The sequence below is a fragment of the Rhinopithecus roxellana genome, chromosome 12, assembly GCF_007565055.1.
Source record: "Rhinopithecus roxellana isolate Shanxi Qingling chromosome 12, ASM756505v1, whole genome shotgun sequence".
Taxonomy (NCBI): Eukaryota; Metazoa; Chordata; class Mammalia; order Primates; family Cercopithecidae; genus Rhinopithecus; species Rhinopithecus roxellana.
The window spans coordinates 76,246,846-76,269,590 of NC_044560.1; the positions used below are offsets into that span (position 1 = coordinate 76,246,846).

Consider the following 22,745-nt stretch of genomic DNA (forward strand, 5'->3'; position numbering starts at 1 on the left):
AATATAAAAAGTTAAAAAAAACAAGAGATTACAAAACATATATGTAAATCTGCAGTGGTCAAAAATGACAATTTGAGTTTATTTATAAGGTTTTATTAAAATTAGCTTTAGTATTGATAATACATTATTACCAAAGTAAAAGTTAATTTTCTCTTGAACAATAATTTTATGTATTGTAAAATACAATAAAATTTCTTTTAAAAGGTTTAGCCTGTTAACTTCCTTGTTCTTTGTTCTCAAATTCAAATTTCTTGTTCTCCATGCTTCCTTGCCCCTAGTTACTGTAACAGTCTTTCTTCCCATCAGTTCTAATCAATAACTCACATCTGTTTTCTTGGTTACTCACTCTGCACCCATTCCACCTTTTAAAACCGCAGGTCCCACTAATGTGACTCATACATCCCCCGTCCCTTCATTTGGAAAAATATTCACAAAATAGCCAATCGGGTCAGTTTAGATTATGTGGTCTGACCCCAGCCCATGGGGGAGTGACACAGAGGTAGAGACTTTGTGTTAAAAATAAAAAACTTGGCTGGGCGCGGTGGCTCATGCCTGTAATCCCACCACTTTGGGAGGCCAAGGTGGGCAGATGATGAGGTGAGGAGTTCGAAACCAGCCCGAACAACATGGTGAAACCCCATCTCTACTAAATATACAAAAATTAGTTGGTCATGGTGGCATGAACCTGTAATCCCAGCTACTCAGGAGGCTAAGGCAGGAGAATAGCTTGAACCCGGGAGGTGGAGGTTGCAGTGAGCTGAGATTGTGTCACTGCACTCCAGCCAGGGCAACACAGAGAGACTTCATCTCAAAAAAACAAAACAAAACAAAACAAAATAAAAAACCTTTTCTCTCCTTTGTTCTGGGTGCTCTTGCAATCGTGATGGACACAAACAATACCCTCTTGCCTTACTGAATAATCTTTCACCTGAATGCTGGTTTCACTTTGTGACATCAAACATTTTACTTCCAACAATTCTGGGGCCTTATATGGGATTCCCATTCTTCTCCAGGGAAGGGTCTTCCATCAACTCCTGGGGGAGACACATCCCACTGCCTTGTTGCAGTGGCCCCAGAGGCTACAGATCGAGACCCATTCATTGTGATGTATAAATCTGGATTCTCAGCAATGCGGAAAGAAAAAGGCTCACAATACCGTGGCGACCAGGTAACTCTGTGCACAAGTCAAGGTAAAAAATTTCACATGGGTGACAAAGTATCTCCTTGGTGGTTGGGATTCTGGAGGTTGAGAGCCTGTGTAAAGGATCAGAAGCACTACTGCTTGCGGTGCTGCTTGTGGGAATGATACTGAGCACTACTGCTAGTGCAGAGTGAGTGGGTCCTATCTGTAGTTCCATGGTCACCTCATATTGCTTGTGGCAGATCCTGCCATGGGACTTATACTGGCATGCCAATGCTAAGAGAGACCTAAATTCCCATGAGAAAAGCAGCCAGAGTGGACGAAGTGAAAGAAAGGTGCAAGGAGCCTCCAGCAGGTGGGACTAAAATATAGGCAAGAAATCTCTAGTTTAAGTGATTAAGCCTTCGCAAGTGTCCAGGGAAAGAATAGGCAAGAAATCTCTATTATGAGGGATTGAGCCTTAACAAGCCTCCAAGGAAAGAATAGGCAAGAAATCTTTAGTATGAGAGATTGACCCTACCCAGGACCCAATATAGGAAATACCCCAAACAAAACAAGGGGTAGAAAAGATAAATATAATAACAATAATAATCCCTTTGATATCCCCCTAGGTCTCTTAAAATACTGGAAAAATAATGAAAGGACTAAACATAAGACAAAACAACAAATGATAAAATATTGCTGGTTGGGTGTGGTGACTCACACCTGTAATCCCAGCACTTTGCGAGGCTGACGTAGTCGGATAGCCTGAGCTTAGGAGTTTGCGACCAGCCTGGACAACACAGTGAAACCCAGTCTCTACTAAAATACAATAAAAATTAGCCAGGCATGGCGGTGTGTGCCTGTAGTCCCAGCTACTTGGGAGGCTGAGGCAGGAGAATTGTTTGAACTCAGGAGGCGGAGCTTGCAGTGAGCCGAGATAGCACCACCACACGCCAGCCTGGGCAACAGAGCGAGACTTCATCTCAAACAGACAAAGAAACAAACAAACAAAAATTGCATTTTATTTGGACTCAGGAACCCATCCTCAAACCCTCAATCTTCTGGCCAAAGTTTGGGTCAAATTGATGTGTCAGCTTCTAATTCAATAGGCATGATCTTGGCTCACCACAACTTCCACCTCACAGGTGCAAGTGATTCTCCTGCCTCAGCCTCCTGAATAGCTGGGATTATAGGCATGCACCACCACACCCAGCTAATTTTGTATTTTTAATTGAGACGGGGTTTCTCCATGTTGGTCAGGCTGGTCTCGAACTCCTGACCTCAGGCGATCTGCCTGCTTTGGCCTCCCAAATTGCTGGGATTTAGGTGTGAGCCACTGCATCTGGCCAAAAGAAAAACTGGACTATGCTCTTTGTTAGAGACAGGGACTTGTCCTCCTTTTTCTCTTAAAGACAACTAGGGAAAAACCTAATATAGCACCCCAAAATAAAAAGTCAGAAAAGCCAGTTTCCAGGCCTAAAGACTTCAGCACATGGGATCCCATAGACTCTCTTCCCGCTCAGCGTCCTGACCCTTCCCCTCAGGCATTCAAGGAGAAAATGATAGCCAGGCACAATTCTACCAGAGACTATGTGAGGCCTATTGTATGTATACTCCCTTTGATCCTGATAGCCCTGAAAATCAGTGCATGATTAACATGGCTTTAGTTAGTCAAAGCACAGAAGATATTAAAAGAAAATTGAAGAAACAGTCTGAGTTTGCGGGTATGGATACTTCACAGTTATTGGAGATAGTCAACCAGGTGTTTGTGAGTAGAGATGCACTAAGCAGCAGAGAGAACCTCAGAGAGAGCGAACACCAAGCCCGCCGACCTGCTGGCCGCAGCTATTCGAGGGATCCCCCACAAAGGGGCAAGAGAAGGGGGGCCCCAGGAATACTACCCAGTCTGGCCGTCCATGCTTGCAGCATAACCAGTGTGCTTACTATAAGGAAATAGGACACTGGAAAGACAAGTGCCCCCAGTGGAAAAGGAAACAAGGTGACTCTGAGCAGGAGGCCTCAGACAAGGACGAAGGAGCCTTGTTCAATCTGGCAGAAGGGTTACTGGACTGAAGGGCACCAGGCTTATGTGCCCCCAAAGAGCCCATGGTCAGGATGACAGTCGGGGGCAAGGACATTGAGCTTCTTGTCAATACTTGTGCTGAACATTCAGTAGTAACCACCCTGGCTGCCCTCTTATCCAAAAAGACTTTTGCTATAATCAGAGCCACAGGGGTTTCAGCAAAGCAAGCTTTCTGTTAGCCCTGGACCTGCACCATGGGGTGGGGGTGGGAGGCATGAAGTGATTCACCAGTTTCTGTACATGCCTGAGTGCCCCTTGCCTTTGCTAGGAAGGGACCTACTTAGCAAGCTGAGAGCCACCATCTCTTTTACAAAGCACGGCTGTTTAAAGCTAAAGCTACCTGGAATGGGAGTCATCATAGCCCTTATGGTTCCTTGAGAGGAGGAATGGAGACTTCTTAACTGAGCGAAGCCAAGAGATAGGACCAGCTCTGGCTAAGCGGTGGCCAAAGGTATGGGCGGAAGGCACCCCTGCAGGGTTGACAATTAAGCAGGCCCCTGTACTCATAGAAGTTAAGCCTGGAGCTCAGCCGGTCAGGCAAAACAGTACCCGGTCCCCAGAGAAGCTCTTGAAGGTATCCAGGTCCACCTCAAGTGCCTGAAGGCCTTTGGAATTATAGTCCCTTGTCAGTCTACATGGAACACTCCCCTCCTGCCTGTTCTCAAGCCAGGGACCAAGGACTACATGCCAGTACAGGATTTGTGCTTGGTCAACCAAGCTATAGTGACTTTGCACCCAATGGTGCCTAACCCGTACATGTTGTTGGGGTTGTTGCCAGCTGAGGACAGCTGGTTCACTTGCCTGGACCTGAAGGACACTTTCTTTAGCATCAGACTAGCTCCTGAGAGCCAGAAACTGTTTGCCTTTCAGTGGGAGGATCTGGGGCCAGGTGTCACCACTCAGTACACTTGGACCTGGCTTCCCCAAGGGTTCAAGAACTCCCTCACCATCTTTGGGGAGGCGCTGGCTCGAGACCTCCAGAAGTTTCCTGCCAAAGACCTAGGCTGCATGTTGCTCCAGTACATCAACGACCTTCTGCTGGGACACCCCATGGCAGTCAGATGCGCCAAGGGAATGGATACCCTGCTCTGGCACCTGGAGGACTGTGGGTATAAGTTGTCCAAGAAGAAAGCTCAGATCTGCAGATAGCAGGTACGTTACATGGGATTTACTATCCAACAGGGGGAGTGCATTCTGGGATCAGAAAGAAAGCAGGTCATTGGCAGCCTACCAGAGCCTAAGACCAGAAGGCAGGTGAGAGAATTCTTAGAAGCCATGGGGTTCTGCCGGTTATGGATCCCAAACTTTGAAGTACTGGCCAAGTCCCTGTATGGAGTCACAAAGGAGGGGCGACAAGGAACTTTTCTAATAGGGGTCCCAACAGCAGCAAGCTTTTCATGAGTTAAAAGAGAAACTCATGTCAGCCCCAGCCCTGGGGCTGCCTGATCTGACAAAGCCATTTACACTGTATGTGTCAGAGAGGGAGAAGATGGTTGGAGTTTTGACCAGACCGTGGGGCCCTGTCCGAGGCCAGTGGCCTACCTCTCTAAACAACTAGACAGGGTTTCTAAAGGTTGGCCCCCATGTTTGAGGGCCTTGGCAGCAACTACCCTGCTAGCACAAGAAGTGGATAAGCTGACTCTTGGGCAAAACCTGAACATAAAGGGCCCCCATGATGTGGTGACTTTAATGCATACCAAAGGACATCATTGGCCAATGAATGGTAGACTAAGTACCAAAGCTTGCTCTGTGGAAATCCCCAAATAACCATTGAAGTCTGCAATGCCTTGAACCCCGCCACCTTACTCCCAATATTAGAGAGCCCAGTTGAACATAACTGTGTGTAGAGGTGTTGGACTCAGTTTATTCTAGCAGGCCCAACCTCCAAGACCATCCTTGGACATCAGTAGACTAGGAGCTGTATGTGGATGGGAACAGCTTTGTCAACCCACAAGGAGAGAGGTGCGCAGCATATGCGGTGGTAACCCTGGATGCTGTCATTGAAGCCAAATCATTGCCCCAGGGTACTTCAGCCCGGAAGGCTGCACTCATTGCTTAAATTCGGGCCTTAGAGCTAAGTGAAAGTAAGAGTGTAAACATTTATACTGACCCTCTGTATGCATTCTTAACTCTCCAAGTTCATGGGGCATTATACAAAGAAAAACTCCTGTTGAACTCTGGGGGAAAAAGACATAAAGTCTCAGCAAGAGATCCTGCTGTTATTAGAGGCAGTGTGGAAGCCCTAAAAGGTGGCAGTCATGTACTGCAGAGGACACCAGTGAGCTTCCACCTCGATTGCCTTGGGGAACTCCCGAGCTGACTCAGAGGCTGGAACAGCAGCATCCACTCCCTACTGGGCATCAGTCAGAGCCCCCCTGCTCCCTCAGGTACCTGACATTGTACCTACTTATTCTAAAGAAGAGAAGGACTTTCTCCAGGCAAAGGGAGGGCAGGTGATAGAAGAGGGATGGATCTGGTTATCGGACAGAAGACTAGCTGTGCCACAACTGCTAGGAGCCACAGTTGTACTGGCTGTGTGTGAGATCACCCACCTAGGCCAAGAGTCACTTGAAAAGTTGCTAGGCTGGTACAAAACTTCCACCTCTTGCATCTGTCAGCCCTTGTCAAAATACCAGTGCAGCAGTGTGTCATCTGCTGACAGCACAATGCTAGGCAAGGTCCAACTGTCCCTCTCAGCATACAAGCTTATGGAGCAGCCCCCTTTGAAGATCTCCAGGTAGACTTCACTGAGACGCCCAGATGTGGAGGTAGCAAGTATTTGCTAGTTCTAGTGTGTACATACTCTGGGTGGGTGGAGGCCTATCCAACACGAACTGAGAAAACTCATGAAGTAACCCATGAACTTCTCTGAGATCTCATCCCTAGGTTTGGATTGCCCGTATGAATTGGCTGGATGGGCCAGTGTTTGTGACTGATTTGGTACAGAAGACAGCAAAGGTATCAGGGATCACATGGCAACTATATACCACTTACCAACCACAGAGTTCTGGGAAGGTGGAGCAAACGAAATGGACTATAGAAAATAGTTTAGGGAAAGCGGGTCAAGAAACAGGATTAAAGTGGATACAAGGTCTCCTTATGGTATTGTTTAAGATTAAATGTACCCCTTCTAAAAGAACAGGATAGTCCCCTCATGGAATATGATATCATAGGTCCCCTCCCATACTACAAGGACTCCCAGGCACTCCTCATGAGCTAGGTGAAATTGAGTTACAGCAACAGCTACAGACTTTAGGCAACATAACACAAACTATTTCAGCCTGGGTAAATGAGACATGCCCCATCAGTTTATTCTCCCCAGTTCACCATTTCTCTCCAGGTGATTGGGTGTGGATCAAGGATTGGAACATAGACCCCTTGCGGTCACAGTGGAAAGGACCCCAGATCATCATCTTGACCACTCCCACAGCCATAAAGATAGAGAGAATTCCAGCCTGGATCCACCATAGCCATGTAAAACCTGCAGCACCTGAGACCTGGGGGGTGAGACTAAGCCTGGACAACACCTGCACTGTGACTCTGAATAAGATGACAAGCTCTGCTCCAGTCACACTCGGAAGCTGACTGGTTCATGCACAGCCAAAGCATGAAGATAGTTAGAAAGATGACAAAGCTGGCACACATGTCTGTGCAGATTTGGCATAGGTTTGATCCTGGGTCCCTATTTGGAAAATGGTTTCCAGCTCTAGAAGGATTTAAAACTCTTATAATGGGAATAATAATAGTGTTAGGAACATGCATGTTACTCCCCGTATGTCACCCATATTTCTCCAGTCACCAAGAGGCTTCGTTACCACCTTAGTTCATCAAGAGACCTCAGCTGTTCACAGGAAGACCTGGGTAGTGAAGATGAGAATGAAAACCCTCACTAGTGAGTAAGGTTGTCAAAGGAGGGAATGAGGAGAGAGGCCATTTCTCTTACTGTCTCTTGTCTCTGAAGAGAAGGAGGAAGTAAAAGCTGCCTGAAGTTAAAGAATAACCCCCTACTCTAACCATGTGCTATCTATAGATCTTAATCTATCACGACTCTTTCACATGGACCCCTTGGAGTTGTAAGCCCTTAAAAGGGCCAGGAACTCTTTCTTCAGAGAGTTCATTCTTGAGATGCAAGTTTGCTGATGCTCCCAGCCGAATAAAGCCTCTTCCTTCTTTAACCCAGTGTCTGAGGGATTTTGTCTGTGGTTCATCCTGTTACAAAAGGAAGCTATGAGGCTATTCTACTAGAAAAAAAATGATTTAACATTAACTACTAATAATTCACTTAACCCAACAAGTTTCTTAACATGGGATCCAAATCTAAAAACAGAACATACGGCCGGGCGCGGTGGCTCACGCCTGTAATCCCAGCTCTCAGGGAGGCAGAGGCGGGAGGATAGCTTGAGCCCAGGAGTTCGAGACCTGCCTGGGTAATACAGCGAGACCCCGTTCTCCACTAAAAGGAAAAAAAAAAAAAAAAAAAGACAAAAAACAGAACATACATGTTTAGACTTAATTGATTACCATACAAAGGTCCAGACAGACCTAGGAGAAACTCCCTTCAGGATGGGATGACACTTATGTATAAAATGTTCCTCTTGGGTGATTGAGGATAAAAGACATGGGTATTCAGTAATTAATTTTAGAAAGCTCTTAAAGAAATAGAGTCAGAAAAATTGCCTAATAACTGATCTGCCTAAACTTGTAAAGTGTTTGCACTCAGCCAAGCCTTAAAGTACTTATAGAACCAGAAAGAAACCAACTATACTGATCCTAGGTACACTTTTGGGCTGGCACATACATTTCATACATTTGGAAAAATTTGGACTGAATGGGGTCTTATCAATAGTAAAGGTCAAGACTTTGTTCACACGGAGTTAATCACCCAAGTATTAAATAAGCTTCAGTTGCCAGAATACATAACAATTGTCCATGTCCCCAGACACCAAAAAAGCTTTTATTTTGAGAGTCCGGGAAATAACCTAACAGATCAGATAGCCAAACAGGCTGTGGTTGCATCTAAAATCCCTATCTTTCATTTAACTCCTCGTCTTCCTCCCCATTACAATCCCTATTTTCTCTGCCACAGAGAAAGAGAAATTAATAAGAATAGGAGCCAGTCTGGACAATGAAAAAAGGATGGACTCATCACAATTGAGTCAAAAAAGTGTCACCCCCTCCAGAATCATGTGCCATAGTTTCAGGGGAGAACGCTACCAAAACTAAAGCTAAGAAAAGTTTAACTATCTTCCATCTGTTCTATTACTCCTTCTCCTTCTCCCCTTCTATTGTTAATCCTCTCGTTATTAATGTAACTAGGACGGGCTCACTCCAAACTATTTCCTTTAATGCTTGCCTCATTATGTCCTGTGAAAATCTCCAGAGTCAAAAACAGCTCTTAGCCTCAGAGAAATATCTTTGTCACTTTTGGACAAGAGGCTCCCCCTAACGCGACTCCTGTTCTTTTATTTATTTATTTATTTTTGAGACAGAGTCTTGCTCTGCCGCCAAGGCTGGAGTGCAGTGGCACCATCTCAGCTCACTGCAACCTCCACCTCGTGGGTTCACGCCATTCTCCTGACTCAGCCTTCTGAGTAGCTGGGACTATAGGCACTTGCCACCATGCCCAGCTAATTTTTTGTATTCTTTGGTAGAGACGGGGTTTCACTGTGTTAGCCAGGATGGTCTTGATCTCCTGACCTCATAATCCACTGCCTTGACTTCCCAAAGTGCTGGGATTACAGACGTGAGCCACTGCGCCCGAACACGACTCCTGTTCTTTAACAAATGTAAAAAAAAAAGGCCTGCTACAGCTGAAACGATGTTTTATAAACAACCGAATGTCAGGACTAGACCTCATCAACAGGTGGTTGTATGCCCTTAAAGCCATACATTTGCTTTGCTAAAAGAAACACTCCTTCCGATTGCCAGTTTAACCGATGTAATCTGGTGCAAATTTCTATTCTCACCCCCACTTCTACGGATCCTAACCACTTTGAGCTGCTTCTATGGCATAAGACCCAACTTGGCTGGCACAAATCTTACCGGGTCTTTCAAAATGTGTTTAGTCATCCCTCATGCTCTTAGCCCCCTTCCCTCTCTTCTCCTAAGCTCTTTTCTAACCAGACTGTCATATCTTCTATGCCCAGTGATAAGAATAAAATAGTTATTGTAAAAGTAACTAATTTAAGGCATACTTTAACAATTAAAATAAGATATCAAGATACAAATGCCTGGTTAAAATGGGTCAAATATTCTGTGCAGGCATTAAACAAATGCATGTGCACACCACCAGTCAGAGGCCCAGATTGTCCTTTTCCCACTCAGATGGTCTTCTAGTTGTCCAGGCATAAACTTTACAGTAGCTCTTTTCCAAGACCCCACAGCCTGGGGTAATAAATCCTGCTGAGCTCTCTCTCTGGTATTTCTTTTTCTTTCTTTTTTTTTTTTTTTTTTTTGAGATGGAGTCTCACTCAGTCGCCCAGGCTGGAGTGGAGTGGCGCGATCTCAGCTCACTGCAAGCTCTGCCTCCTGGGGTCACGCCATTCTCCTGCCTCAGCCTCCCAAGTAGCTGGGACTACAGGCGCCTGCCGCCACGCCAGGCTAATTTTTTGCATTTTTAGTAGAGATGGGGTTTCACCGTGTTAGCCAGGATGGTCTTGATCTCCTGACCTCGTGATCCACCTGCCTTGGCCTCCCAAAGTGCTGGGATTACAGCCGTGAGCCACCGTGCCCGGTCTCTCTCTGCTATTTCTTAAAGTCAACACCCTGTGGGTCAGGCCCCAAGAGCCATCCAGCCTCCATCTCCTAGCGTCAATTTTACCTCGTGTCTCTTACAACAAAGGGAAAACTTGGCATTTCTTGGAGACCTTATGGGATACAATGAGCTTAAGCCTTTCCACAAGCTTACCAGTCAGTCTGCCCTTGTTCATCCTCCAGCAAATGTTTGGTGGTATTGTGGTGGACCCTCACTGGACACTCTGCCAAGTAACTGGAATGGCACTTACACTGTTGCCCAATTGGCTATCCCTTTCACCCTGGCATTTCATCAACTAGAAAAAGAAAAACCGTAACACCATAAAATAAGAGAAGCCCCTTATGGGTTTTTGACTTTCAAGTTCATTTAGACACAATTGGAGTCCCACGCTGGGTACCTGATGCATTCAAAGCTGAAGACCAAATAGCTGCAGGATTTAAATCAGTATTTCCATGGGTAACTATTAATAAAAATGGAGATTAGATAAATTACATCTATTACAATCAATAGTGGTTTATTAATTTCACCAGAAATGCTGTCAAAGAAATGGCCAACCAATTAAGGCCTACTAGCCAGATAACTTAGAAGAACAAAATGGCCCTGGACATAGTATTAGCTGAGAAAGTTAGAGTTTGTGTTATGATTAAAACTCAATGTTGTACCTTCATCCTAAACAATACTGCCCCCACTGGGGACATAACAAGGGCCTTACACGAACTTATCACTTTATCCAGTGAATTAACTAAAAATTCTGGGGTCAATAACACGTTTTCAGAATGGCTAGAGAGGTGGTTCAGTAAATGAAAAAAAATCATAGCCTCAATTCTTACTTCTCTTATAGTTGTAATAGGTTTACTAATTCTTGTTGGGTGTTGTGTTGTACCATGCATCTGTGGGCTAGTACAAAGACTTATAAAAAGAACGCTTACTAAAACCTCCCTTAGTTCTCCTCCACCTTATTCAGAAAAACTTGTCCTTTGAAAAGATCAAGTCAAACAACAAAGCAAAGGTATGTTTAAAAAGTTTTAAAAAGGCCGGGCGCGGTGGCTTAAGCCTGTAATCCCAGCACTTTGGGAGGCCGAGGTGGGCGGATCATGACGTCAGAAGATGGAGAACATCCTGGCTAACATGGTGAAACCCCGTCTCTACTAAAAAAATACAAAAAACTAGCCGGACGAGGTGGCGGGCGCCTGTAGTTCCAGCTACTAGGGGGGCTGAGGCAGGAGAGTGGCCTGAACCCGGGAGAGGGAGCCTGCAGTGAACCGAGATAGCGCCAATGCACTCCATCCTGAGCAACAGAGCAAGACTCCGTCTTAAAAAAAAAAAAAAAAAAAAAAAAAGTTTTAAAAAGTGTGCGGTTGCGGTGGCTCACGCCTGTAATCCCAGCACTTTGGGAGGGCGATGCGGGTGGATCACCTGAGGTCAGAAGGTAGAGACCAGCCTGACAAATATGAAGAAACCCCGTCTATACTAAAAATACAAAATTAGCTGGGCGTGGTGGCCCATGCCTGTACTCCCAGCTACTGCGGAGGCTGAGGCAGAATTGCTTGAATCTGGGAGGCAAATGTTGTAGTGAGCCGAGATCGTGCCACTGCACTCCAGCCTGGGCAACAAGAGCAAAACTCCATCTCGAAAAAAAAAGTTGTTTTTTTAATTATAAAAATTAAAAGGGGGAAATTGTAAAATACAATAAAATTCCTCTTCAAAGGTTTAGTCTGTTAACTTTCTTGTTCTTTGTTCTCAGACTCAACTTTCTTGTTCTTCATGCCTCCTTGCCCCTAGTTACTGTAACAACCTTGCTTCCCATCAGCTCTAATCAATAACTCACATCTGTTCCCTTTATTACTCACGCTGCACCCTTTCCACCCTTCAGAACCAAACGTCCTAGCACTGTGACTTATACATGCCCCTTCCCTTCCTTATTTGGAAAAATATTTACAAATAGCCAATTGGGTCAGTTTAGATTGCGCGGTCCAACCCCAGCCCATGGGGCAGTAACACAGATGTAGAGAATTTACATTAAAAAAAAACCCTTCCCTCCTTTGTTGAGGGTGCTCTTGCGAATCGTGATTAACGCAAACAAAAATATTCTGCAGAAGTAAATTGCCTTACTAAAAAAACTTTTGCCTGAGTACTGGTTTCACTTTGTGCCACCGTATATTTTACTTCCAACAGTGTTTGGGTGAGGGAGAAGGGACAAGATGGAGGAAGGTAAACAGGAAGGCACCGCCCCTGTTGCTTCCAGGTTCTTCCTCACCAACTTTCCGGGGGTGCGGGACGGGGGTGCGGGAAAATGCAGCCCGCGGCCTGGGAAGATGCAGAGCAACCGAGCATGCGCCAGGTGACATCAATCCGAAGAGACCCAGACTTACCTGGCCGCACCTGGGGAACGCCCCTATCACGCCCTTATCCCGCTCACTGCCCGCCCCCTTCCAGTACCAATGCATAAAAGTCCGCTGCTGGCAGGAGGCAGGATACGGGGTGAGTTCTTCCGCCGTATTCGTGGACTGGGGAACCTCACCAGAGAGCCCCGGCTGGACTTCCCTGGTTCCCCCACGCTTGAGGACCAGAGAACCTCACCCGAGAGAGTGTGTGCATATTTGCAATAAAAGTCTGCTGCTTTCTTATGTACTTTGGCCTCATGTTTAATTACTTAGCTCTCCTAAGTTACATTAAATTAAATTAAGACAAACAGTATTATTAATATGACAACAAAATACTTCTGTTCACCTTCTCAATACATTCAAAAAGAGAGAGAGTAAAAAAGAGATAGAATTTTCCCATGCTCTGGGGTGGACCTGGCTCAGCTCAGAAAGGAAGCCCTGGCTGAAAAGGCTGCAACTTATGCTGTTACTTTTTTTCACTCAGCCCAGCATCTGATCACATCTTCTGTCACTCAGGGCCTGAGGGGGCAGAGCCTTAAGCATTATCCAATCAGGGACGCTGGGCTGGAACTGTCCAAACAGGCACGCAGCCTGAGCGAACAGCCCAGCATCTGATCACATCTTCTGTCACTCAGGGCCTGAGAGGGCGGGGCCTTAAGCATTATCCAATCAGGGACGCTGGGCTAGAAACGTCCAATGAGGCACGCAGCCGGAGCGAACAGGGCGGTTTCTGGTTTGGTGGGTCCTTTGTCTCTCAGTGCAGCCGGAGCTCCAGGTCTCCTCTTCACTGTTCTGTGTCCTGTACTGCTAAAGGCCCAGCCTCTGTGGCCCGGTGACCTGCAGGTATTGTGAGATCCACAGCTAAGACACCAGGACCCCTGGAAGCCTAGAAATGGTGAGAGTGCCGGTCGGACATCCCAAGCGAAGGGCAGCGGCTGGTTGGAACCGGTGGAAAGTGACGGTGGCGGGACTCAGGGACTCAGGTATCCCCTTAGTCAGCTCCACAATTTGCGCCCGGAGTTCTCCTTGCCCAGCTGGGCCTCGGTTCCCTTCAGCCAAAAGATGGCGGCTGCGCGGACAGCCCAGCCCCCAGGCGTCCTGTCTCTTCACTGCGCGGTGACTGTGCCCTGACCTGGACCCCTCTCTGGGCAGCTCTGCCTCCGCAGTGCCGCTTCTCTCCCAGATTGTGCAGGGACTACGGGAAGAGTCCTCAGGGGAGAATCCTGACTCGGAGTGGGGGTTCACGAATGGGAAGAGCTTTGGTGCCTTGGGTTCACAGTTTCTCTTTTCTATAAAAAACATATGGGGCTGGGCGCGGTGGCTCATTCCGGTAATCCCAGCACTTTGGGAGGCCGAGGCAGGCGGATCACTTGAGGTAAGGAGTTGTTAGGACAAACTAAGCTCCTCTTCAAAGACTCAACTTCCTGGTCATAAGTTGTAAAAATTGTAAATCACCCCTACCTCTTTTTCCGCCTTCTCCTTTTCTCAAAACATCGCGCGTTTATCCTATTTGGGAAAAGTTTGTGTCTAGCCCAACCGGGATCAGCTTAGATTGTGCGGTCCGACCCCAGCCTATATGGGAAGGACACAAAAATAGGAACTGCCTTAGGGTTAAATACCCTTTCCTAGCCCAGCGCGGTAGCTCATGCCTGTAATCCTAGCACTTTGTGAGGCTGTGGCGGATGGATCACAAGATCAGGCGTTCTAGGCCAGCTTGGCCAACATGATGAATCCCCGTCTCTACTAAAAATACAAAAAGTAGCCGGGGTTGGTGGCAGGCGCCTTTAGTAATCCCAGCTACTTGGGAGGCTGAGGCACTAGACTTGCTTGAACCTGGGAGGCGGGGTGCAGTTAGCCTATATCTTGCCATTGTACTCCAGCCTTGGTGACAGAGTGAGACTCCGTCTAAAAAAAAAAAAAAAAAAAGACATCTTAAAATGCCCTTCCCTTATGTAAAACTGTGTTTAAGTAATTTCACGGATTTTTCAAACACTGAGTTTCAAAAACCAAGTGAATAACTCTGACATGACAAAGCTTGAACCTAGTGGCTCCAAGCTAAGGCTAATATTAAGCCTGAAACAGGAGGGGTTTTTTTTTTTTTTTTTTTTTTTTGGACAGAGTTTTGCGTTTTGCTCTTGTCGCCCAGGTGGAGTGCAATGGCGCGACCATGGCTCACTGAAACCTCCGCCTCCTGGGTTCAAGTGATTCTCCTGCCTCAGCCTCTAAAGTAGCTGGGATTACAGGCATGCACCATCATGCCTGGCTAATTTTGTATTTTCAGTAGAGACAGGTTTTCTCCTTGTTGGTCAGGTTGGTCTCGAACTCCCGACCTCAAGTGATCTGCCCGCCTTGACCTCCCGAAGTGCTGGGATTACAGACGTGTTATTCTGAGAGAAGCTACAGAGCCTAAAAAGCTGGGGCTCCACAAGCAGATGCAGTTAAGGTTAAGATGAAAGGAAACTGGAAGGATCTTTTTTTTTTTTTTTTGAGAGGTCCCCTGTCGCCCAGGCTGGAGTAAGCTCACTGCAAGCTCCGCCTCCCGGATTCACGCCATTCTCCTGTGGAGTAGCTGGAACTACAGGCACCCACCACCACGCCCGGCTAATTTTTAAAATTTTTTTTAGTAGAGACGGGGTTTCACTGTGTTAGCCAGGATGGTCTATGCTGACCTCGTGATCCACTCGCCTCGGCCTCCCAAAGTGCTGGGATTACAGGCCTGAGCCACCATGCCTGGCCTTTGGGAGGATCTTACCGATGATTAAGTTGTTACTGTTTTGAGGAACATTTTAGACTGTGTAAAATAAAAACGTTAAATTTATGTTAAAAATGAATTTCAAAAAAGTATTACAACAGGAGGAAGTACCAACTAACTATAAGATCTTTATGGCTTGGCCTGGCGCGGTGGCTCAAGCCTGTAATCCCAGCACTTTGGGAGGCCGAGACGGGTGGATCACGAGGTCAGGAGATCGAGACCATCCTGGCTAACACGGTGAAACCCCGTGTCTACTAAAAAAAATACAAAAAAACTAGCCGGGCAAGGTGGTGGGCGCCTGTAGTCCCAGCTACTCCGGAGGCTGAGGCAGGAGAATAGCGTGAACCCGGGAGGCGGAGCTTGCAGTGAGCTGAGATCCGGCCACTGCACTCCAGCCTGGGCGACAGAGCGAGACTCTGTCTCAAAAAAAAAAAAAAAAAAAAAAAAAAAGATCTTTATGGCTTGCAAAAATGTAGGCAGAAAAGGGCTATTCTCCCTAGGGAGGAGCAAACTAGATTAGAAAGGAGGTGGGAGGAGAATAGCAAATGGAGGGTGAAAAAGTCAGATTTTACATCAGAGAATGTCTTACCCTGAAATCATGTTCTTAGGAGTGAGCCAGATCAAGCCACCGCACTCCATCCTGGAGACAGAACGGCACTCCATCCTGGAGACAGAGCGAGACTCTATCTCAAAACAAGCAAAGAAGAAAACAAAAAAAATTTTACTTCAGATCAGGCGCAAGCCGTGGTTCACGCCTCCAATCCAGGCACTTTGGGAGGCAGAGGCAGGCGGATCACCTGAAGTCAGGAGTTGGAGACCAGCCTGGCCAACATGGCAGAACCCTGTGTCTACTACAAATACAAAAACTAGCCGAGCGTGGTGGCGGGTGCCCCTGTAATCCTAGAAACTTGGGAGGTGGAGGCAGGAGAATTGCTTGAACCCTGCAGGCAGAGGTTGCAGTGAGCCGAGATTGTGCCCCTGCATTCCAGCCTGGGCAACAGAGCGAGATTCTGGCTCAAAAAAAAAAAAAAAAAAAAAGGGAAATATTTTATTTTGACCACTGAAGACAAATTCAGCTGATTTTTTAAAATAAGAAATAGGAGGAAATGTGCAGAGTGTGTGTCTGGCTGTGTGATAGGTAAGAAAAGAGAGCACTATCTAAGTCATAAGGGGAAGAGTATTTCTATAAACTGTTTCTGGAGCACACAAAACTTGGAGAATTTTATTAATCATAAATATTTTTTAGGATTATCTATGTGTTTCATCTTTCCCTATGTCTTTTCTTTGTTCTATGCATTTCTTCCATTTGGCTTTTCCTGGGCTGCATCTTATATATGAAACCAGTAAACATAACTACAGTGTTTTGCTGAGTTCTGTGAGTAGCTCTACCAAATTATTGAATATCACGGAGGTGATAGACCCCAATTTTTAAACAGTAGCTCAGAAGCGTAGATGGGCCCATGGGGTTTGTTGCTGGCATCTGCAGTGAGGACAGTGTTGTGGGACCAAGCCCTGAATCAGGGTTTGTGCTGACTCTGGGTGGTGTCAGAATTCCAATTTTAGACAATGAGTTGGTGTTGGAGAATTGTTTGATGTTCATCAAACTACAGATTTGGTGCCAGAAAAATGATATCACGGAGGTCTGGCCTGGAATAAAACTCTGGGTGTTTGGGAATGGGAGGCTCTGCTCTCCTGTACACAGGTGGTCGCACTGCCCTTTGTCCTGCAATTCCAGGTCTTCTCCCAGGGTGACAGATGACTGAAAACGTAGAGAAAAGAAGCTTCACTGTGGCATTTTTGATCTGTGTTTTTTGTGAAGAACCCGCAAGTGTCTACAAGTCCCCTGGCATATCCCAACCCCCAGACACTGAATCTGCAGCAGCAACCTGTTTTCTCCACCAACCTAGGGTCTGGACCACCTGTTCATAATCTCATGTTCCTGTATTCACACAGAAATAAATCAGAGTGCAGCCCTTCCTGGGTCACTGTCTGTAGCAAAAATCAGTCCTTTCACCTACATTGCGCTCTCTCCTACTCAGGGATTTATTGTTTTTCTTTTAGCTTTTATTTTTGGTTTGGGGTGCACACGTGTTATGCAGCTAAAATTAGGTTATTGGGATTTGGTGTGCAGATTATTTTGTCACTGAGGTAGTAAACATAGCACCAAACAGGTATATTTTCTGATCCTCTTATTCCTCCCACCCTCCACCCTGAACTAGGCCTCAGTGTCTGTTGTTTTCTCTTTGTGTTTATGTGTTCTTATTATTTAACTCTTACTTGTAAATAACAACATGCCTTTGGTTTTCTGTTTCTGCATTAGTTTTCTAAGAATAATGGCCTCCAGTTTCATCAATGTTATTACAAAGAACATGATCTTCTTTTTTTAATGGCCACAAAGTATTCCATGATGTTTATATACCATATTTTGTTTTTACTAAATCTTTTACTTTATTTTTGGAGACAGGATCTCACTTATGGCCCACGCTCGAGTGCCATGGCATAATATTGGCTTACTTTAGCCTCAGCCTCCCAGGCTCAAGGAATTCTCTCCTACCTCATCCTCCCAAGTAGCTGAAACTACATGTATGCATAACCACACCTGGCCAGTTTTTCTTTCTTTCTTTCTTTTTTTTTTTTTTTTTTTTTGATTTTCTGTGGAGACAGAATTTTGCCGTGTTGCCAGGCTGGTCTCAAACTTCTCAGGCGATCCACCAACCTCAGCGTCCACCTTCCAAAGTGCTGGGATTACAGGTATGAGCCACCGCATCTAACCATACCATATTTTCTTTATCCATTCTACCATTGATAGGCATTTATGGCCTGTCCATGTCTTTGCTGTTTTGAATAGTGCTGCAGTGAACATGCATGTGGATGTGTCTTTATAGTAATTTATATTTGTTTGGGTATATACCCAATTATAAGGTTCCTAAGTCAAATGATAATTCTGTTTTTAGTTCTGTGAGGAATCGCCTACACTGCTTTTTATATAGTTGTTGAACTAATTTACACTCCTACCAGGAGAGTAGAAGCATCTCCTTTCTCTGCAACCTTGCCAGCATGTTATTTTTTGACTTTTTAAAAATAGCCATTCTGACTGGTGTGAGGTGGTATCTCATTGTGGTTTTTCTTTAATTTCTCTAATGATTAGTGATGAACTTTGTTTCATATGCTTGTTAGTCACATGTATGCCTGCTTTTGAAAAGCATTTGTTTGTGTTTTTTTGTTTACTTTTTAATGAGGTTGTTTGGTTTTTTTCTTGTAAAATTGTTTAAGTTCTTAATAAATTCTGGATATTAAACCTTTGTCAGAGGCAAAGTTTGCAAATATTTTCTTTTATTCAGTAGATTGTCTGTTTACTCAGTTTCCTTTGCTGTGAAAACTTCTCTAGTTTAAATAGGTCCCATTTGTCAATTTTTGCTTTTGTTGTAGTTGCTTTTCATAGCTTCATCATGAAGTCTTTGCCAATTTCTGTGTCTAGAATGGTATTTCCTAGTTATCTTGCAGGGTTTCTTATAATTTTAAGTTTTTCATTTAAGTGTTTAATTTGTTTTGAGTTGATTTTTGTATATGGTGTAATGAAGGGGTCCAGTTTCAGTCTTCTACATAGTGCTAAGTAGTTACGCCAGCACCATTTACGAAATAAATAACTCTTCCCACATTTCTCTTGTTAGCTCTGGCAAAAATCTGATGGTTGTAGGAGGGTGGCATTATTTCTGGGCTCTCTATTCTGTTGCATTGGTCTTGTGCACTCATGGATTTTTTTATAACACCTTTCTCTCTTCTGCTTTTTCCCCCATAAACATTCTTTCAATTGCATCTATTGTGCAAAATTCAGGTGTCCAAGAGTTCAAAAATTCTTTAAAAAGTTCCAAAAGAAGGCCGGGTGCGGTGGCTCAAACCTGTAATCCCAGCACTTTGGGAGGCCGAGACAGGCGGATCACGAGGTCAGGAGATCGAGACCATCCTGGCTAACACGGTGAAACCCTGTCTCTACTAAAAAATACAAAAAACTAGCCAGGCGAGTGGCGGCCGCCTGCAGTCCCAGCTACTCGGGAGGCCGAGGCAGGAGAATGGTGTGAACCCGGGAGGCGGAGCTTGCAGTGAGCTGAGATCCGGCCACTGCACTCCAGCCTGGGTGACAGAGCGAGACTCCGTCTCAAAAAAAAAAGTTCCAAAAGAATATTTTGCTATTCTCTCTTTTCTTTAGGGTTTTAGATTATATGTAGATGTTTTTCTCTGCTTTTAAAAAAATATATGTAAATCATATTAACAGCTAAATGAACTTTTTGTAATTTTTTTCTGACTCCAGATTGTTTTTATCTAGTACTTCAGATTTATTGCTTTGTTTTGGCTTCTGAGAAGTTTATTTTTTCCAGTTTTAGTCCTTTAAAGTAGACACAGATTTGTTTAGATAAAAGCTCAATTTGAGAGCACACAGAAGCTTAGCACAAGAATAGGATTAAATATAGCACTACCGAATGATAAAGACTAAAAGATACTAAGTTCCATTGACAGAAACCTGATTATTCAAGTTAATTATCCAATGTTTGCAGACTGAAGTGCTTATACTGCAAAAGCAAGAACAATTCAGTGCGTAAACTGAACAGTGGAGTCTGTAGTTGTAGCTTGCTTTCTATTTATTACTTCAGAACAATTAGCATAGTTATGTGTAGTGTTTGCAGACAACCTGCATTCATATAAATTAAACAGCATTTTCTCTTTTTTTTGAGATGGAATCTCACTCTGTTGCCCAGGCTGGAGTGCAGTGGCATGATCTCAGCTCATTGCAACTGCTCCTTCTCGGGTTCAAGTGATTCTCTTGCTTTAGCCTCCCAAATAACTGGGATTACATGCATCACCACACCTGGCTAAGTTTTTGTATTTTTAGCAGAGATGGGGTCTTACCATGTTCACCAGCTTGATCTTGAACTCCTGACCTCAGGTGATGACCTGCCACAGCCTTCCAACGTGCTGGAATTACAGGCGTGAGCCATAAACAGTAAACAATAGTATGAATATAAAGCCACAATACTTTGAATAAATCACTTAAATGGTTATTTTAATATTGTTATTTATACTTTTGAAATAGAAAGTGTTTTAACTGAAATTTAGTTGCAATTTTGTCTCAGCCTCCCCGAGTAGCTGGGACTACAGGCGCCGCCACGTCGCCCGGCTAGTTTTTTTTGTAGTTTTTAGTAGAGACGGGGTTTCACCGTGTTAGCCAGGATGGTCTCGATCTCCTGACCTTGTGATCCGCCCGTCTCGGCCTCCCAAAGTGCTGGGATTACAGGCTTGAGCCACCGCGCCCGGCCAGTTGCAATTTTTAAAAATGCTACATACATTACTACTACTACATTAAAATATTCATACTTATTTATATCTAATATCCAAAGAAAATTTACTACCAAACTGTTAGAGCAGATATTAGTTTGACATGTTTATTACTTTATTCAATAGGGATAATTATGAGTAAACACAGTTTTAGTATCTTTTATTTCACTAAATTGGAATGCTGCTCTTACAGGACAAATAAAGACAACTGATGTGACCACTAAGAACCATAATAGTTCTTCAGTTAACTGTGTTGCAAGAATCTAATATATTCCACTATATGAACACAGTCCGATTCTATTTCTTCATCAGAAAGTGTTGGAAGTTGACAGATGATTTCCATATGGAACCCCCATTCAATGGCTAGAAAATGAGACAGCAGCAGAGATGGAAAAGAAACTTTATGAAATTTTTCTGAAAATATGCCCTCTTCATAATGCTCATGTTTCTCATACTGAGAGTAGCTGTGCACTTTGGGTGTTTAGAAAGAAATTGCTTTTAGGGGAATATTTTCTGACTGATGATCAATCTTATATCTAACCTGAGCTTTTTCTTAAGATCTTTTTAACTTTTTTCTCTCAAAATCTTGCTCAGATGGAGATCTGATTTTCTCCCTAATGCTTTGGGTGTCTGTTTCAGAAACCTATTAGTATCCCACGGTGTCTGAATGATGTGGGCTGTCACAGTGAGAACTTTTGGAGCTATCTCTATCTGGACTCATGCTGAAAATTCAGAAGTATTTTTGCTTGCGCCATTCAGAAGTATTTTTTCATGTCGCCATTATAAGTAGAAACTGAGGCTGAAACACTGCTCACATTCTGGTTATTGTTAAGGTGAAATTCTATCCACGACGCCTGCAGGCTCTCCTCCTGCAGCTCAGACATCACTCTCTGATGTGACACTAGAATGCTGTTGTGGCAAATGGGGTTCACATAAAATGAGAGCTGTGCTCTGGGCTGTGCCTCAGTGGCAGATGGTAGTGGTAAAGAGAGGACACTAGAACTCAGGAGAAAGCAAGCAGGAGTGCTGTAGCCCAGTGCCAGGGAGTACAGAGCCACTGGTCTAAAATGTAAATAGCCAAAAAGGTAGAACACTATTCATCCATTTTTGTAGTAAAGTGAAAGCCTAGCTTCAGCAGGCACCTGGCTTCAAGCTACTAAACTACCTGCTTTTATGAATATGTGAAAAGTTTATTTGTCATTGAATATAAGCAATTAGCATACAGAGATGACCTCTTCAATCTCCAGGTGAATTTAGGATGAACTATGTATGACATGGTGCTGGAAATTCTTCTACTTGTGGACTAATTATGATGACCGTCTTTCTGACTTTGCAGTCTTTAAGCAGATTGACGATGATGTGTGTCACATTCAAGTGTAATTGTGTAATAAAACCATTTTCTTTCTGCTCTATTGTGGAGTTTCTCTGAAAATAGAGAAAATTTTTCTTTTAACTATTGTTTCCACACAGATTCTAGAATTACCAGACATGATATAAACACATAAGGTACCAACCAGAATTTACTGTAGAGGGGACTTTCCCTCTCAGACTTTGAGTCAACTCACACTTGTGCAGCAAAGTGAATGCTGTCCCTTAAATATGCACATGGAATTTTGTCTCTGCCTATTTGGTATTGATAGTCCTCTACCGTCACTTCTAGAGAGGCTAGACCCAATTTCTACAAACTTCACAGAGCAGCAATTAATCATTTTACATTTTTCAGTGACTCTTGTATCTTCTGATTTGAAACTGATTCAGAAACTACAGAGCCCAGAAACCCAATCAGAGTAATATGTGTGCACTGAATAGACATGTAGACATGAGAATCTCCACTTTCCCCTTCCTTCTCTTGCTAAAAGCTCACAAATCTACAGGTAAACACCTGTGGCTACTGCAGCCATTCAGACCCTAAACTTGAAGCTCCAAAGTTTGAATCCAGGTCTTGAGATTTGAGGAAAAAATAGTTTAAGAAATGCAAGTCCTTTTGGTTATCAAACTCAGAGAGACATTAAAATGAAAGTACTGGCTGGGTGCGGTGGCTTATGCCTGTATTTCCAACATTTTGGGAGGCCGAGGCATGTGGATCATGAGGTCAGGAGACTGAGACTATCCTGGCTAACACGGTGAAACCCCGTCTCTACTAAAAATACAGAAAATTAAGCAGGCGTGATGGTGGGCGCCTGTCATCCCAGCTACTCAGGAGGCTGAGGCAGGAGAATGGCATGAACTCAGGAGGCGGAGCCTGCAGTGAGCTGAGATTGCACCATTGCACTCCAGTCTGGGCAACAGAGCGAGACTCAGTCTCAAAAAAAAAAAAA

The 22,745-nt window shown here is 44.5% G+C and overlaps 1 protein-coding gene across 1 annotated transcript in view; it reads left to right on the plus strand.

Moving 5' to 3' along the window:
- Window positions 1-13,063: 13,063 nt before the first annotated feature.
- LOC104677759 (zinc finger protein 93-like) overlaps window positions 13,064-22,745 on the plus strand; it is a 159,915-nt gene continuing 150,233 nt past the window's right edge. The window contains exon 1 of the mRNA XM_030942588.1: window positions 13,064-13,239. Within this exon, the coding sequence (XP_030798448.1) occupies window positions 13,237-13,239 (3 nt within the window). The 5' untranslated portion in view covers window positions 13,064-13,236. The remainder of the gene's footprint in view (window positions 13,240-22,745) is intronic.